Genomic DNA, 16,886 nt, shown 5'->3' with positions numbered 1-16,886 from the left:
TTGGCGGCCTGTTGTGTAAGCCTCAGTCCTTGTTTTCCCCGGCCTGGCTCGTTGTGAAGCCGGACACATCCACCCTTGGACTAGATTCAAGAGGCTGCTGCTTTTCTCCATGCCCCTCTTGGATTTTCTGGATTTTTGAAAACCCAGTGGCGAGGAGGAGGAGGAGGAAGGAGGAAGGAGCAGATCTACAGAGGAATGTGAGAGCCTCCCAAGGCCTGAGGAGCCAGAAGGAGCTGGGAGCCAGAGCTGCCCAGGGTTTCTGGAACGGTGGTTTCTGAGTGATTTTCTTCTATTTTAGAACATTGTTCCAGTGGAAAGTGTCAAGCGAATTCTTGCCCTCTCAGGGCTGATTTCTCCGAGTCACTTGACTTTTCTTCTGGGAGTGGGAGGAAGGAGAGACTCCCCGATCTGGGGTTGCCAAGGGAAGAGAGGAGGATTATACATGATCCCTCCCTGATCACAGGAGTGTGCTGGGAGACCTAATACTAATAGGGCAGTTAATGGGCAATGGGCATTGTTTTGAATAGTGGGAGGCTGGACAGCATCTGTGGGTGCTGAGACCCCAGCTTAGGTTGCTGACAGACTGAGTTGCTGTGACAGGCCTTGAGCTGCCCGTGCATTCTCAGTTCTGGGCAGGACCCTCTCCTCTTCTTTCTCTACCACGGGTCCAGCCATGGCACTGAAAGGCCGAGCCCTCTATGACTTCCGCAGCGAGAACAAAGAGGAAATCAGCATCCAGCAGGATGAGGACCTGGTCATCTTCAGTGAGACCTCGCTGGATGGCTGGCTGCAGGGCCAGAACAGCCGCGGTGAGACAGGGCTCTTCCCTGCCTCTTACGTAGAGATCATCCGTTCTGGTGCCAGCTCCAACCATGCCGACTATTCCAGCAGCCCAGGCTCTCTGGGCACCCAGGTGAGCTTGTATGACAGCTCCAGTGTGGCCAGTCCTTCCAGGAGTGGTGGCGGTGGTGGCTTCCTCTCGCACCAGGGCAGCTTTGAGGAAGACGACGACGATGACTGGGATGACTGGGACGACGGATGCACAGTGGTAGAGGAGCCTCGGGCCGGTGGTCTGGGCACCAACGGGCACCCCCCTCTCAACCTCTCTTACCCTGGTGCCTACCCCAGCCAGCACATGGCCTACCGGCCCAAGCCACCCCTGGAGCGACAGGACAGCCTGGCATCTGCCAAGCGTGGCAGCGTGGTGGGGCGTAACCTCAACCGTTTCTCATGCTTTGTGCGCTCTGGGGTGGAGGCCTTTATCCTGGGTGATGTGCCCATGATGGCCAAGATCGCTGAGACATACTCCATTGAAATGGGCCCTCGTGGCCCCCAGTGGAAGGCCAACCCCCACCCATTTGCCTGTTCAGTGGAGGACCCCACCAAACAGACCAAATTCAAGGGCATCAAAAGCTACATCTCCTACAAGCTCACACCTACCCACGCTGGCTCACCAGTCTACCGGCGCTACAAACACTTCGACTGGCTCTATAACCGCCTGCTGCACAAGTTCACTGTCATCTCCGTTCCCCACCTGCCAGAGAAGCAGGCCACAGGCCGCTTCGAGGAGGACTTTATTGAGAAGCGGAAGCGTCGGCTCATCCTCTGGATGGACCACATGACAAGCCACCCCGTGCTGTCCCAGTATGAGGGCTTCCAGCATTTCCTCAGCTGCCTGGATGACAAGCAGTGGAAGATGGGCAAACGCAGGGCAGAGAAGGATGAGATGGTGGGTGCCAGCTTCCTGCTCACCTTCCAGATCCCCACGGAGCACCAGGACCTGCAGGATGTGGAGGACCGTGTGGACACCTTCAAGGCCTTCAGCAAGAAGATGGACGACAGTGTCCTGCAGCTCAGCACCGTAGCATCAGAGCTGGTGCGCAAGCACGTGGGGGGTTTCCGCAAGGAATTCCAGAAGCTGGGCAATGCCTTCCAGGCCATCAGTCATGCCTTCCAGTTGGACCCCCCCTTTAGCTCCGAGGCCCTCAACAGTGCTATTTCTCACACGGGCCGTACCTATGAAGCTGTGGGTGAGATGTTTGCTGAGCAGCCCAAGAACGATCTCTTCCAGATGCTCGACACGCTATCTCTCTACCAGGGCCTGCTGTCCAACTTCCCTGACATCATCCACCTGCAGAAAGGTAAGAGCCAGAGTGGGCAAGAGACCCTTGCTAAGTCTGCACTCTGCTGGGCACTGGGGATATGAGGATGGCCTAGAGGAATGGAGCAGCCCATCTAGTCTTTCTGTCTCATTCATTCATTCATTCAACAGTGCGTCAAGCATCTGCTGTGTGGCTAGGTGTAAGGAGATATTATTGTTCCTGGTCAGCTCTGGTTACTGACCTCATGAAGCTCGCTGTTTACCTTTTGTTGTCCATTTGTTTGATTGTGCCTTCATTTTTTCTGTTTCTGTCTCATTTGCTCATCTATCCATTTATGTGCTGAGCCCGTCAAGGTATCAGGCTGAGTCTGGGAATGCGGAGATGACCGAGCCCCAGGCCTTGCCCTTGAGGAGCGCACAGGCTTACGGGGGCCACAGACACAGATAACAAGAGCACAGAGTGGGGCCTGCCTTCCCGCTCCTCACAAGTTCCACTCCCTGCCCTTGCAGCTTCAGAGCCTGGTCTCCCTGCTGCATGCCCTATCTGTGAGCTCCCTGTCTGTGTTCCGGAGGCCCCCTGTCCCCGCTTTGCAGATGAAGAAGCTGGTGTCCTAGAAGAGTGGTTGCACAGGGAGTCCCTGGCCCAGCTGAGACTGTCCCTTCCTCCTTCGCCTCCCCAAGGACACGTCCCTGTTGGCCAATTCCCAAGCCCAGCTGTGTTTTCAGTTCTCATGGCCCCCCTCTGTGGGGGAGGGACAGGATGGGCCTCTGTCTGTTAATGTTGGGCTGTCAAGGAACTGCCAGGGAAGTGACTCATCTCGGGTCACCTAGGGGCACCCGGGCTGGTCTAGGGGAGGAACAGGGGTCCAGGGCACTACCCACATGGCCCCTCCAACTCCTCTTTCCTGAGCCTGGATTCTCTTGCCTGAGCAGTGAGTCAGGGGCTGACCTGGCAGGTGGCTGAGTCCTGGGGACCACAGGCAGGGCAGATGTCAGGAGAGAGGTGTGGTCCTCCCCGGGGCTGCTTGGTAACTCAGGAAGAACGTCTGCAGGGCGTGGGGCTGGCTCCCTGGCCCCTAGGCCCTGAGGTCAGGCCTGGCTTGGTGCTGAGTTTTCCTCTGGGTGGGGCCAGGAGGCAGACCTCTGGACTGAGCCTGGGGGACAGCAAACACTAAGCTCTGCCTCAGTATCCAGGAGAGTCGGGAGTAAGCCAGCCCTGCTCTATTTTCCCGGGAGATTGACTTCTAGAACTTATCCAGCTCCTGGGCTCCTTTCTCCTCTCACTTTCTCTTCCTGCTTTCCATCTCTGCCCTTTTTCCTCACCTCTACCTTCCTGTCCTCCTCCCCTCTTCTATCAGCTTCAGGAGACATGTGGGGACTGTGTCCTCCATCTGCTGTGTGTTCCTGGGAAGTGCCTTCCCCTCTCTGGGCCTTAGGTTCCTGCTCTAGAAAACAAGGGAGGGTAGATCTAGTGAGCTCTCAGGCCTCCAAGGGGGTGAAGACAGGAGACTTCTGGGGAGGGTCTGGTTGAAAACAGAGTGATGCCTTAGAGCTGAGTCTGAGCTCTAGGGCTGGGATATGGCAGTGGACATGGCTGGCAGGCTGGGGCCCAGTGGGGCAAGTGTTTCCCTGGGCGGAAGTGGAGCCACTCTCGCTGCTGTGCTATGGCCTGGGAAAGCTGGTTCAGCCAGCTCCTCGGATGGCATGTTTCTGTGTGGGCAGTGGCAGGGGAAAGCAGGGGCACAGTGATTAAACAGCTGCCCCTGTGCACTTGCTGGGGACCTCACCCTGGGCAGAGCTGGGGGGAGGAAGGCAATCCCATACCCAGCCAGAGTTCCCAGGCTTGTACTGAAGCAGGAAGAAGTAAAGCTGGATGGGCTTTTCTGACTCTGGGGCAGGGAGACAGAGCTGAGAGGGCTTCTACCTGAGGTCTTTCTGAGAGTGCGGGCCCAACAGGCCTCTGGGCTGGTGCATTCAACCTTAGGCAGAGGCTAACCCATCTTCTCTCACCCTGAGGACTCCTCCTCAATAGACCAAGCCCATTGGGCTTACTCTTCCTTCTTCTGGGCTTTGCATTGCTACTCCTAGGCCTGTGGTCGGGCAAGTTAGGGAGAGAGGCTTGGAATCTGGCTGAGACAGAATTGGACAGGTTTGGGGGACCACAGCCTGATGGGGGTAGGAGGGGTTCCATGCTGGCAGTGTGGGTGGAACCCTTTCTCAGAGAAAGGAGCAGCAAAGTTGGGCCTTGGGTCCCTAGAATTCTACCTAGTCTGTCTGGACATCTGAAAGATGGCAAGAGTGTGGCAGAGGCCATGGAAGGAAGCTGATGGGAGGCTCAGGTGGGATCAGGAGACCAGGATTTGGACAAATGTTGCCTCTGAGATGACCGTGAGAGCGTTTTCTCCCCTCAGTGTCCACCTTAGTAAAATGGGTTGTGGAGCCTGATTGGCACTGAGATGAAGCCCACCAGTCTGTCTGCCCACTGGCCCGGGCCCTGGAGCTCAGTCCAGGAGTCTCCTAAGAGGAGTAACCGTATAATTAACCATCTAAGCCAGGGAAGTTTTGGGGATGAAGGGGGCCCTAGTAATAGTTACCCTGGGATAAGGGGAAACAGTGACCATCCAGGGCCCCTACCTGAGAGCCAGCCAGGGTAGGGCTATGTCCTAAGGCTCAGCACAAGCCAGGGAGGTTACAATAAGGTGCGATGATATGCAGAGCAGGAATTGGGGCCCAGGGGTGTCTAACTGCACAGCCCAGGCTGTTTCCCCTGTGCCTGACAGATGGGGTAAGGAGCTCCCCCAGGGATATATGCATGAGCCAGAAGGGGAAGGACGAGGGAGGCTTGGGTGCTTTAGCACTGCTAACTCAGCTGGCATCCTTGCTGGGCCGGAAGCAGGCCCAGGGCTGCAGAATGTACGTGGAGGGACCATGGGACTCACAGGTTGGCCAAGGTAGAATGTCCCCTGCAGGACCAAGTGCTTGTCTGGGGGAAGAGTGGGTCCGACCTCTGTGTTCTGGGCCATCACCTAACCCTCTCTCTCCCTCCCCTCCTAGGCTTCCATAAATAAAGAGAATCATATTGCTACAAGCCCCCACCAGCTGGTTGTCGCTGTCACTGAGAAGCAGTCCGCACACGCTTGCGCATGTCCTCTTGAGCTCTTATTCTGTCAGGTGCCATCCTAAGTGCTTTATACAGACGAGTTCAGTTAAACCTCAACTATGCTATAGGGCTGGCACCATTATCCCATTTTTCCAAGAGCACTATACCACCAAGGACAGTTGTCAGCAGCATCAGATCTGGTCTGGCCTGTCCCTTTTGACACCTGAGAAACCTCCAGCCCGGCAAGAGCAGTGGCTTGCTGGAGGTGACACAGCTGAGACTAGGACTCAGACCTCTTGTCCCTGACCTGGGTGGGGGCCGGGTAATTACCTCCGAGAGGTGGAGACAAGATGGATTAAGGTAGGATCTTAGGAAATATGTCTGGGACCCTGGGGCTCTGAAGCTTCAGCCTCCTTTCCTGGTTCATAGGATCCGGCCTATAGGACACCTGCCAGGGTAGGAGGCTCCCCTGGGTCCTCAGCTCTCAGGTTGAGTCCTACATGGAATGTAGCAGGGATGCTAGACAGGCCTGAGCCCTGACTCCCAGCCTGTCTCTGGGGTACGTTAGTGTTAGCTGGTCCCGGCCCCAGATCTGAGTCACAGGGTGGAGAGGTGACAGAGAGCAGGGTGGGACCTCTGCTCCCCCCCCCCCCCCACCAGGCAGCTTTTGTCCCCCATCTTTGGCTCCCTGCCTGTCTGTGGATACCTAGCAGTTGCAGTAGATTTGTTTCTATTATTTGGGCCTCTGTCTCCTCGTCAACAAAAGGAGCCTTTCTTTCCTCCAAGGCCAGAAAAGCCCTCTTGAATACAGGTCCACCCTTAGTGCACCGAGATTTTTTCAGGCAGGTGGAATCCAGGCTAGTTAGTGTCTCCTTTTCAGGTAGGATCCTTGTCGTTGTCTGGGGGCCCCACACAAATGGGGTGGCTGGGTATGAACCCTCTGCAGTAGAAGCAGTATCCACTGAGGAGGGGTATGTCTGGGCCAGGCATCCCCCGTGTGAGGGGCATGAAGGAGGCTGGGAGCCCCTAGGCAAGTCCTCCTGTCAGGGCCTCGGTTTCCTCTGTACTGTAGTGGGGTAGGGGTGGGGGTGGAGGGTGGGCAGCTGGCATCTAGGGCCTCTTTAGCTCTGAAGTCTCTTATCGGGTCCTCATCCTGGGCCTTGGGCTGAGCCCTCTTCTGCTGCCCAGGTCTGGCCAGCGGGGCTGGAACAGGAGGCAGGAGGTGGCTCAAGGAAGGTGGCAGAAGGACTGAGTGGGTTGGGAACTGGTGACTGCAGAGTTCTTCTGAGTGCTGTGTGAGCGGCCCTGGAGATACTCCAGACTTGCGACTGTCTACCCCAGATGCCATTATTAGCCAGTTAGCCGTGCACTTGCTAACTAATATGCAACTACTTGCATAACTGCTTGCTAACTACTCCTTCTAAATCCTTCTGGAGTTATTTCCAGCATGTAGAGCCCTGGGCCTGACATACAGTGAATGACCAAAAAAAGGGATCTTGAATGCATCGGACATCTTGAGTGAGAGTAAAAAGAGTACATCTTGAAGGCCCCCGGCATGCTGTTGGTGTGCCCTGGATGCTTTTGAAGTGCCTGGGGGTGTTCTCTCCTCCGTGCCAACCCTGCCCACAGCCTTACTCTTCTGTGCACAGTGGATTCCCTGCAGCCCCGCGAGGAGTTTGTGCCAGGCACAGGCGAACTGCCTCCTCCTCCCGGCACCTGTCCCCACTGCCTTTGATGCACAATTAGTCAAGTGCCTGTTAATTCAGAGCTGAAATTCATTCACCAACTGCTTGCTGATTCATTCAGATCTTCTAAATTGGATCCCCTGCCCAGGTTCATCCCCCGTCCCCCATCTGTCACCTGGTTATGACTAGGGCTTCCTCTGGTCCCTTTAGGCTGGTGTGGGGAGGGGCTGGGCCCGTTTGTGGGGAGATGCACACAAAAGAAAACTCCAGGTGGCCTGTGAGGTGCTATTTTAGAATCAATAGTGTGATGGGGGTGGGGAGAAGCCTGGAGAGGGGTCCAGAGGCATTCTGCCTCGGTACTGGGGGAGGCTCTGGTGTGGAGGTGGTGCCTGAGCCCGTTGGGGAGCCTTAAATTGTGTGTAGAGATCTAGGAGGTGGAGGTGCAAAGGTAGGAAAGAGCAGGGTGAGTTTGATGAACATGGGGCCAATTCCCAGAGGGCCTCACAGCTAGGAGAATGGGCATGGGCTTTGATCTGTAAGCAGTGGGGGCCGGGGGGGGGGGGGTCTGGAGCTTTGAGTGCCCAGCTTGGCTGCTCTTCAGGTACCACAGAGAACCTCTCAGAGTCTGGGCCTGAGGTGGGAGCCCCTTAGGAGCCTCTTATAGTAGTTCAGTGAGGAACAGGTTGAATCAGCTCAGCAGACATGTACCAAGTGAGCTCTCCTGTGGGCTAGGCTTTGTCCTGGGTGCCGGAGACATTGAGCTCACAGACCAGAGGAAGGCAGGCAGAGCAGCCACAGGGTGGTAAGAGCGGGGCAGATGAAAGCCCTGGGAATGCTGGGAAGTACCTAATGTGGTGGGGGGAAGGCTTCCTGGAGGAGGTGATGTCTGAGCTGATCAGGAGCCAGTGTGAGAGACGATGCTTCTGTTGGATAAGGACAGCCCTGTCCTGGAACAATGTACAGCCAGCAGGGCTGTGACAGTCTGGGTGTTGTGGGCTGTTGGCAGTGCCCCAGGTTTGGAGGGGAGTTGAGCTGGATGGAGGTGAGGGTTTGGGGAGCGTCCTGGTGGAGACACCAGGTGGAGGGTGGATAGCACTCATGAGGGGGCTCACGGAGGGTATAGGGAGCAGGAGACCAGAGCCCTAACTTCCCTTGTCCTCCTCCACTGTGCCCGTGCCAGGCGCCTTCGCCAAGGTGAAGGAGAGCCAACGCATGAGTGACGAGGGCCGCATGGCACAGGACGAGGCAGATGGCATTCGTAGGCGCTGCCGCGTGGTGGGCTTCGCCCTGCAGGCTGAAATGAACCACTTCCACCAGCGCCGTGAGCTCGACTTCAAGCACATGATGCAGAACTACCTGCGCCAGCAGATCCTCTTCTACCAGCGGGTAGGCCAGCAGCTGGAGAAGACGCTGCGCATGTATGACAACCTCTGATCATGTGTACCTGGCCCCCACCCTGCCCCCGGGCCTGGTCGCTGCAGTGCACTCCGCTCTCTTGACCTCCCCACACCAGCAGTGGCTGGGAGGGGATGGGGTGGGCTTTGGAGGAGTCCTGGGTACCCCCGGGGAAGTCTCCCAGCCCTTAGAGGTAGGGGCACAGAAGGGGTGAGAGTGGGGTCAGGAAGCTTCTGGGCTGAGGTCTGGGCTGCTGGTCATTTGCTTGAGGCCGGGCCACAGTCTTAGCCTCCCCTAGAACCTACAGTACTTGCTCACCTGGCTACCACCCCCTCGTCCATTGAGCAGGCACCAGGGCCTGCTGCAGCTCCGGGTCAGATGCTGGGCACCCGGGACTGCGACATGCCTGCCCTCAGGGAGTCCCCAGTAGAGGTAGGGTCAGACACAGAAACAGATGAGGGCAATGCAGAATGATTGATGGTAAATAAGGGGTTCCTGGGAGCTTAAAGAAAGAACCACTCATTCTGTTGGTCAGGAAAGGCTCCATAGAGTAGGTGACATTTGAGTAGTGTTTTGGAGAATGACAGAGACCTGCCAGACAGTAAACGGGGACAGTAGATGAGAGATGGGGTGGTGGGGGGGAGACATTCAGAAGAGAGGAATAGCATGGGCAAGGATGTGGAGGAATGAAAACACCCCTTCCTCCCACCTTTACTTTTCCCAAGTAAGTTTCGTGCCCCCTCGGTGGAGATTCTGGACTGTGTGATGGAGGGGAGGGATCTTCTTGCTCCTGTGTCCCTGTCCCTGCCTCACCTTGTCCCCTCTGGAGGAGCTGCGGGCCAACTCCCTCCTGTCTCCCCTCCACCTGCTGAGGCTCCATTACCCCTTGGCTAGGGGACCATGCAGCATCTTTACCCTGGGCTCAAGGTGCTGAGACAGGCCACTGACCCCAGGACGTTGGTGGCACCTTTCTGGAAAGGACACCCAGAAGTTACCAGATATTTGAGTTCACCAGCAATAGCTCTCCACATTCCGAGCAGGCTCGGGCCCCAGGCTTCCAGGGTCCTCAGACCCAGTGACTCCCGGAACCCTTTCTGTGGCACAGAGGGAAGGCCAAGACGGGCTGGCTTGCCCACTGCCCCAGAAGCCCTGGGCCCGCATGCCCACGGCCAGCCTCACTGTGATGTCAGCCCCAGCTCCCTCCCTGGCCAGGTTGTGCTGTCTCCCACGTGTGTTTACATCCTCCAGGGGGCTACTCCTTCCCCCTAGGCCTGGGCATGGGCCAGCTGTGGGTTGGGGGAACTGACAGGTGCCACTGCTGGCCCCCCCTTGGGAGGTCATGGCCACTCCTGGCTCCTGCTGCTTGAATCTTTTTTCTTTCTTGTTTTCTTGATAAACCTTTTGCAATTAAGATAACAAAAGCATGGCTTTTTTGTTTGGATCCTGCAGGGATTGAGTGTGGGGGAAGGATGGAACCCTAAGTTTCCCTGGGAGCTATTGGATTATAAGGTTATGTTGGGCACAAAACCTCTAAAATTTGGGGGAGGACTGTGCTGGTGGCAGGTGCTGGCTGGGGAGCTAGAGGTGGCCATGGGCCCCAGCCGGACTCACACCCCTCCCAGACCTCACTCTCCTCATCTCTCAAATGGGTGGAGTCCTGCTAGGGTTTGGCTGTGCTCTGTGATTTCAGACTGAGGGTTGCCCGAGGAAGGGATAGGAGGCCGTGCCCCACACAACCTAATTGTTCCTCTCCCCAGGGAGGCATGCTCCAGCTTTGCCCCCAGGAAAGCCCTGGTCCAGGAGAGGTGGGAGGGGACTCAGAAATTGTGTCCTTCCCCAAAGAGTCCCGGGTGTCCAGGCCGGGGGTGGCTTCCATGCTGGAAACCAAGGAGGTCCTCCCCAGCGGGGCCCTCAGCGGTGTCCCAGTCATGAGCAGGAATCAATGGGAAGGAGGGCAAGGGGGACTCGGTGGAGGGAGGGCTGGTAGGTTCGGGGCCTCAAGGGAGGCTTTGGCCAGGCCAGGGGCCCAGGCAGCTTGTGGCAGTGAGAGGGGGGTAAGGAATGGCCAGGTCCAGGAGAGGTGGGAGGGGACTCAGAAATTGTGTCCTTCCCCAAAGAGTCCCGGGTGTCCAGGCCGGGGGTGGCTTCCATGCTGGAAACCAAGGAGGTCCTCCCCAGCGGGGCCCTCAGCGGTGTCCCAGTCAGTATGAGCAGGAATCAATGGGAAGGAGGGCAAGGGGGACTCGGTGGAGGGAGGGCTGGTAGGTTCGGGGCCTCAAGGGAGGCTTTGGCCAGGCCAGGGGCCCAGGCAGCTTGTGGCAGTGAGAGGGGGGTAAGGAATGGCCAGTGCAGTGGGGAAAGGGCAGCAAAAGCTCTCCGTTCAGGGCAGAGCACCCTCTGGCCCTAGGTCAAAATTAGGTCAGATTTGGGACTTTCTGTGGAATTTTCCCCTCCCTCCTCCCTGCCCTCCTTCCTTCATTTTCCAACCCACCCAAGGACCTTCCCGCCCTTAACCTCTTCACAGCTTTGACCTCCAAGCAGCCTTCTATAGAGGGAACTCTGACCACAATGGGGGAGTCTCCTTACTGAGGCCAGTCTGGGTAGGAGTGGTGGGAATGCCTTTCTTAACCCACAGTGCCTGGAAAGTCCCCTGTTCGTGCTTCCTGCCCTGGGAATAGCACGACCCTCTTGTGTCCCTTTCTTTAGAGGGGGAGCCACCTCCCATGCCTCCCAGCCTTAGGGTGAGGGAAGCAGTCTGACATTTTTCTCAGGAGGGGCTTGGACCTAGGAGGAGAGTCCAAATGTGAAGTCTTGGGACTGGCCAGGTCTATGCTGTAGGCATCCTGAGATCTCTAGGCTGGGGCAGGCCCATGTATAGTGGGGAGTGAGGATGTCACAGCCATTCTCTCTGTTTCTTTATGTCTCTGTGTAGCTTGAGGTATTGGGGGTGGGGTGTGTGTGTGTGTGGCGGGGGGAATTTGAGATGGATCTGGGCTGACTGGAGCCCTTTCAGCAGGGCCCTGGGGGACCGGTAGGGGGGGTGGGGGAGCATCCTGGTGGTGGCAGAGGCTGCTGGCTGGCCTCGGTCACATGCCAGGCAGATGTTCCAGACTGAGCTGGGCCCAACTGCCTCCAATTCCCTCCCTCACTTTGCTCTGAGGGGGTTGGAGAACAAGGCCCCTCTTTCTGCCCTGGGCAGCTATCAGGACCTGGGGTGGGGGTGATTATGAGCCCTGATCCCTGGTCTTGGCCCAGCCCAGGAAAGGAGTTTGCTTTGTGGCCACATGTGGGGGTTGGGGATGGAGGCAGCCCTCAGATCCTGCGTCCTGGCTCCCGGACACACCGGAAGGCCATGAACTGCTATGCCACGGCAGTGCCACGACTGGAGCAGAGCCAAGCCTGTGTGAGGCAGGCCGACAGGTAGTTCCGGACCCAGCTGAGCACCCCTCCTCCTTCCCGTGGCACTGCCATGTAGCCAGCCACATGTCCACGTGGTCGCAGGTGTAGTCGCCTAACCCAAAGCAGGCGCAGCCACGTGCAGCCACATACCCTGCCCACAAGCATGTAGGCTACCCCTGACCATATGTACACGTATGCAGTCATGTACTCACACAGTTTCACTCCCAGCCACGGTGCCACACGCTGTCACACATTCACAGCCACATCCACACGTGGCCACATCCACACACATGCCATAATCCCTTCACATAGCCATACCCCACCCTCACTCACGGTCATACCTCCGTCCTACCCTCGCAGAGCGACACGCGCAGGTACTCAGACGCACGGCCCCAAGTTGCACACGCTCATAGCAAAGGTGTCACACAGGTAGCTGCTTCTAGACTGCACCTGCACCCCCTGCTGGGAGAGCCAGTGGCATCACCCATTGTACAGACAGGGAACTCGAGGTCTAGCGAGCGGCTGGCCGTGTCACCCACAGGGGCCAGAATGTATTCAAGGGCCTGAGCTTAGCTCCCAGTAGCCCTGCGGCCAGTCCCCAGGGCCAGTCCCTACTGCCTCCATTACCCCCTGGCTGAACCCACCCAACAAAGCTCCAGGCATCTCCTATCTCTCCAGCCAGAGCTGAGGCTGCAGCGTCCATATGAGCAAGAGCCAGGATGCGGTGGGCAGGGCCCAGGCCTGGGCGGGAGGAACATTCCTGCACCATCTCCTCCCCAAGCCTGCGAAGACTGGGCCCGCCCTGCCTGCCTGCCCGCTGACTCAGGCCTCCTGGAGCCAAGTCTGCTTGTCCCCAGCCCCCCCCCGCCAACCTGCTTCCCTACCAGCTCAGCTCCAGCGCGCCTCTGACGGCTGGGGTAGGAGACCATGAGCCCTGGCCAAAAGACCATGGGGAGAACTAAAATTTACCTCCCCCAGACATAGCTCAGAAGGGCTGATTGTGAAACCCAGTCCCAGGGTTCAGGATAGTTTAACACAAAGCCTTTTTCCTTTGGCTTGGTTTTTTTGTTAGTCAAACCCTAGTGCAGTCCAGGCTGTTTAGAAAACAGTCTCCCATGGCTGTGGCCTCCTTGGTCCTCACAGCAGTCCTGGGAGGCGTCATTATTCCATTTCACAGACGAAGGGACTGAGGCCTGGCCGGAGGGAGGATGGGGCCGGGCTGGGATCACACCCTGAGACCAAGGTGGAGCTGGACTCGAACCCAGCTCTCCGACTTCGTTCCTCAACGTCTTGACTGACTCACTTAGGTCTGAGGGAAAAGGAGCTAGCAGAGCTCCGCTCCACAGGTGAAAGAATGGGAGCTGGCCGACCCAACTGCTGACATGTGATAGGGGCTTGTGGGTAGCGTGAGTCCTGCCAGCCCTCAGGGACGAAGAGGCTACAGTGGCCCTGCACGGTGGCCATGGCATTGACCCAGGACCTCCGTTTACAGATGAACGTGTGTGAGGAGCATCACTTCATTTCTCTGCAACTGACTGGAATTTCTTTTCTTTTCTTAAAAAAACATTTTTTTAATGTTTATTTTTGAGAGAGAGAGAGAGAGTGAGTGCAAGTGAGGGAGGGGGCAGAGAGAGAGAGAGATACACACACAGAATCCAAAGCAGGTTCCAGGCTCCGAGCTGTCAGCACAGAGCCTGACGCTGGGCTCAAACTCCTGAACCAAGAGATCATGACCTGAGCCGAAGTCAGACACTTAACTGACTCAGCCACCCACAGGCGCCCCCAGAATTTCTTTTTTTGCTTTCTCTTTCCCTCACATGATAGAAAAGGAATCTCAAGTCAGTTTGGGGACCCCTCCTTTCTGCTGGGATGCATATAAGTTTTGGGGAATGGCACTTTTCAAGACATGGGCAGGCCTCTGGCACTTTGAATTTTAGAGGCTGAATCCCACACCCTATCACACACATGAAAATTTGCCTGTGTCCCACATTAAAGGTCATTCATTTCTACTTCTTTCAGTTGGGTTCAGTTTGTTACTTGGCAATGTCTTCTTGTCTTATAGGAATAACTGTATTAATTTTGATTTTGTCTTTTTGTGTCCTGCTTTTTTTTTTTTTCCCCTGCAAACGCTGTTGTGGGTTCTTGCAGACTCTCCTGGACCATGGCACTGGGCCTGTGGTGCCCACCGTGGTCCTAGATTAGCATCGGACCCTCTGGTCATCTCCTCCACCCACCCTCTGTCTTCCCACCTTGTCCTCTGATCCCCATCATGAGGCCTCTGTGGGTCTGGCCTTTGGTCTGTTTTGAGCACTCAGGGTCCCTCAATCATCCTTATACCTGTGGACCTCAAGGAACTTCAGGGGGCTGACAAAAGTCCCTTCTGTGGCCTGTGGTCCCCTTTGAGGCTCATGGTCAGCATTCCACACCCCCCACTGTGCACTCAAGCACAAGAAGCTTTGGGAGGCTCTACAGATCCTATGCAACCCTTTGTCATCTGAGGTCTGGCTGCCTCCTTGGGGCTCTACCTGGGAAGAGGTCCAAGCCCCTGCTGCTCCTGGATCTCCCAGCTTCTGGGGCTTCTACCCTCCCCCAGCTCAGGCAGCACCGTGGACACTGGATGGACATATTTCGCAACCACCCTGCATGCAAGAGATTATCAACATCATTTTACAGACCAGGAAATGGGGCCCAGTGAGGGAGGTGCTGGAATAGCCGAGCTGGTGTGAGATGGTAGCCAGGTCTGGGCCACCTGTGCTGGGAAGCCAACGATTGGTGCCTGAGGGAGGAGTTAGCCTCCTGGAGGCACCTGGGGCCTCCTCTGGGCTGACCTGGTCCCCCTGGCTGCTATTTTGTCAGGAGTACAACAGGCGGGAGTAGTGTGAAGCTCCACTCCACAGCCCTGCTGCCCCCAGATAGCTACAAGTCCCCTGTTTTCTTTCCCTCCACCAGCCAGAGACAGGACCCTGGTATTGGGTGAGCGGCTGAGCCCTAGAGCAAACCCTACCCTTCACATCCTTATTCGAGGGATGTTTCTTAATTGCTTCCTGCTTCCATTTCTCTATTTATAACAGGAGTTGCAGATGGCTGTTAGGATTACATGAGCAAAACGCATCAGCTGGACAGTGCCTGCACATAGCAAGTGTCCAGGGGCTGGGATGACCAGCCTCTGAGCAGACCCTTGAGGGGACCTAGAGAGAGGCTGGGCCAAGAATATTGTTACCTGACTTCATAAGTGAGAGAACTGAGCGAGCCCTCTAAGGCCACACAGTAGGTAGATGGCAGGGTTGGGCCTGGGACTAGGCCCCTGACCACCTCCAGACCTTGAGCCTTGCCCCATGTTGCCACCACATCTTCACGGGGAGCAGTCTCCTTGGGGCTGGCTGACTGTCGTGGTATTTGTCAGTCCAGGGCAGGAGTTCACTGGGCTGTTCGTTGGTTGTCACATACATCATCACACACAAGAGAGCATGGCCCAAGAGTTAAGAGATGCAAGCTCATGTCAGGCCTTCCTTGGATGGATTCATTGGGCAATCTCAGGCAGGGTCACGGCTCGGTCTCAGTTTTCCTCAACGGATGTTAACAGTTGTCACAATTACACGGGGCACGACTTCACGAGTGCGGGCATTGTCACTGCTCTAGGTGTGCTGTGTCCTTGAAGCCACACGGGCCAGCAGGGCAAGGGTGGGGCCAAGTGCCCAACAGCTAACACTGAATGGCTACTGTGTGCTGCTAGGTGCTGGGCATCGGGCTAAGTGGCTCCCATGAGTTATCTAATTCCCCACAACTGTCTGGAAGGTGAGAATGATTGCCAACATTCCCAGTAGACGGAGGCTCAGAGGCATGGAGTCACCTGTGTGAGGTCGTACAGCTGCTCACGGCATCGCGTTGAGGCTGAAGTCTGCCTGGGCCACACTGTGCCCTTCCAAGGTGGGCAGGCTGGGGGCAGCTGTCCTGCTGGAGAGTGAATGCACTAGTGCTGGGAACAGAGGGGAGCGGGGAGATGGGCGGTAAGTGGCAGGCACTGGGTGTTGGTGGCTGTGTGCCTTCAAGTTAGCAGGTGGAAAGGCAGAGGGCCTGGCCCATAGAGCGCACAGAGCAAATATTTGTTGACTGATAGTTTTCTGTAGGGCCTCTGGCTGGAGAAGGATCTGGCCACGGAGAGTGGGCTGGGCAGATGAAGCCAGGGATAGAGAGCTGGGGGTCGGGGACAAGACTCAGGTGTCTGGGAAGGAACTGCGTCAGGAGCCTTTTCGCTTGAGGGGCCAGTATGGCGGGTGAGAGTTGGTAGGGAAATGCCAGGACTGGGTCTTGTGAGTGCCAAGGCTGAGCCGGAGAGTGGGGGGGCCCAGGCCCTGGGGCTTTTATGTGGGGTAGGGGGGGCAGGCAGAGGAGGGGGATGGGGTCTGCGACTGCACCCGCTATCCCAGGCTGTGTGCATCCACCTGTGTGGTCACCGAGTGCCTGTCAGCATGTGCGCCTGTGCTTGTGTGTGGGTCCCCATGGTGGCACCCGTGCCCGTAGTCATTCGGCCACACGTGCTTTTCCCCGTGCTCCCCAGCCTGGAAGAGCAACACCTCTCAACCTGAAGCTCAGGCCCAGACTTGCAATTGGGCTTAACTTCTCTCTTTCACTCACATTCCACATCCATCCACGAGCAAAGCCTTGTGAGCTCCTCCAAAGAGACCCCGAATCTGACCTGTGTCACCATCTTACTGGCCAAGCCACCAAGATGCCCGCCTGGATCACTGTGGTAGCACATCACTGTGGTAGCCTCCAAGCTGTTCTGCCTTCTCTACCTTTTTCCATCCTCCTGATGGTCCAGTAGGAGTCAGAGCCATCTCTTAAGACCCTATTCTTTTTTTTTTTTTTTTTTTTTTTTTACATTTTTTTTAAATTTATTTTTGGGACAGAGAGAGACAGAGCATGAACGGGGGAGGGGCAGAGAGAGAGGGAGACATAGAATCGGAAACAGGCTCCAGGCTCCGAGCCATCAGCCCAGAGCCTGACGCGGGGCTCGAACTCACGGACCGCGAGACTTAAGACCCTATTCTAAATCAAATCATGTCTGACCCTGCTTTCAACCTCCAGGGCTTCCTGCCATTCTTAAGTAAGCCAGATTCCAGATTGCTACCACAGCCCACAAGGTCCCTTTCTGATGGAACCTTGGACACCTGTCCCTTTGGCCACATAACTCCAGACCTACTGT

The 16,886-nt window shown here is 56.6% G+C and overlaps 1 protein-coding gene across 2 annotated transcripts; it reads left to right on the top strand.

Annotated features, from left to right (window-relative positions):
- The first annotated feature begins 673 nt into the window (after window positions 1-673).
- On the top strand, window positions 674-9,702 carry SNX33 (sorting nexin 33). Of its 2 annotated transcripts, none has more exons than XM_019441382.2 (2): window positions 674-2,141; window positions 8,067-9,702. In XM_019441382.2, exons 1-2 carry the CDS (start codon window positions 674-676, stop codon window positions 8,318-8,320), a joined length of 1,722 nt encoding a protein of 573 aa, XP_019296927.1. In that variant the 3' UTR covers window positions 8,321-9,702. The 2 variants fall into 2 exon arrangements, with proteins under 2 accessions (XP_019296927.1, XP_019296928.1); XM_019441383.2 differs by lacking the exon at window positions 8,067-9,702 and adding an exon at window positions 5,156-6,290.
- Window positions 9,703-16,886: the final 7,184 nt, after the last annotated feature.

The sequence above is a fragment of the Panthera pardus genome, unplaced genomic scaffold, assembly GCF_024362965.1.
Source record: "Panthera pardus isolate Hobbes unplaced genomic scaffold, ASM2436296v1 HiC_scaffold_24, whole genome shotgun sequence".
Taxonomy (NCBI): domain Eukaryota; kingdom Metazoa; phylum Chordata; class Mammalia; order Carnivora; family Felidae; genus Panthera; species Panthera pardus.
This window is presented reverse-complemented; position numbering and strand designations above follow the sequence as displayed.

What these genes read in the sequence shown, in the direction of transcription:
- SNX33 (XM_019441382.2), top strand. Translation starts at nt 674, where the DNA reads ATGGCACTGAAAGGCCGAGCCCTCTATGACTTCCGCAGCGAGAACAAA. An exon ending in CATCATCCACCTGCAGAAAG is followed by an intron (nt 2,142 to 8,066) that starts GTAAGAGCCAGA and finishes TGCCCGTGCCAG; the next exon opens with GCGCCTTCGCCAAGGTGAAG.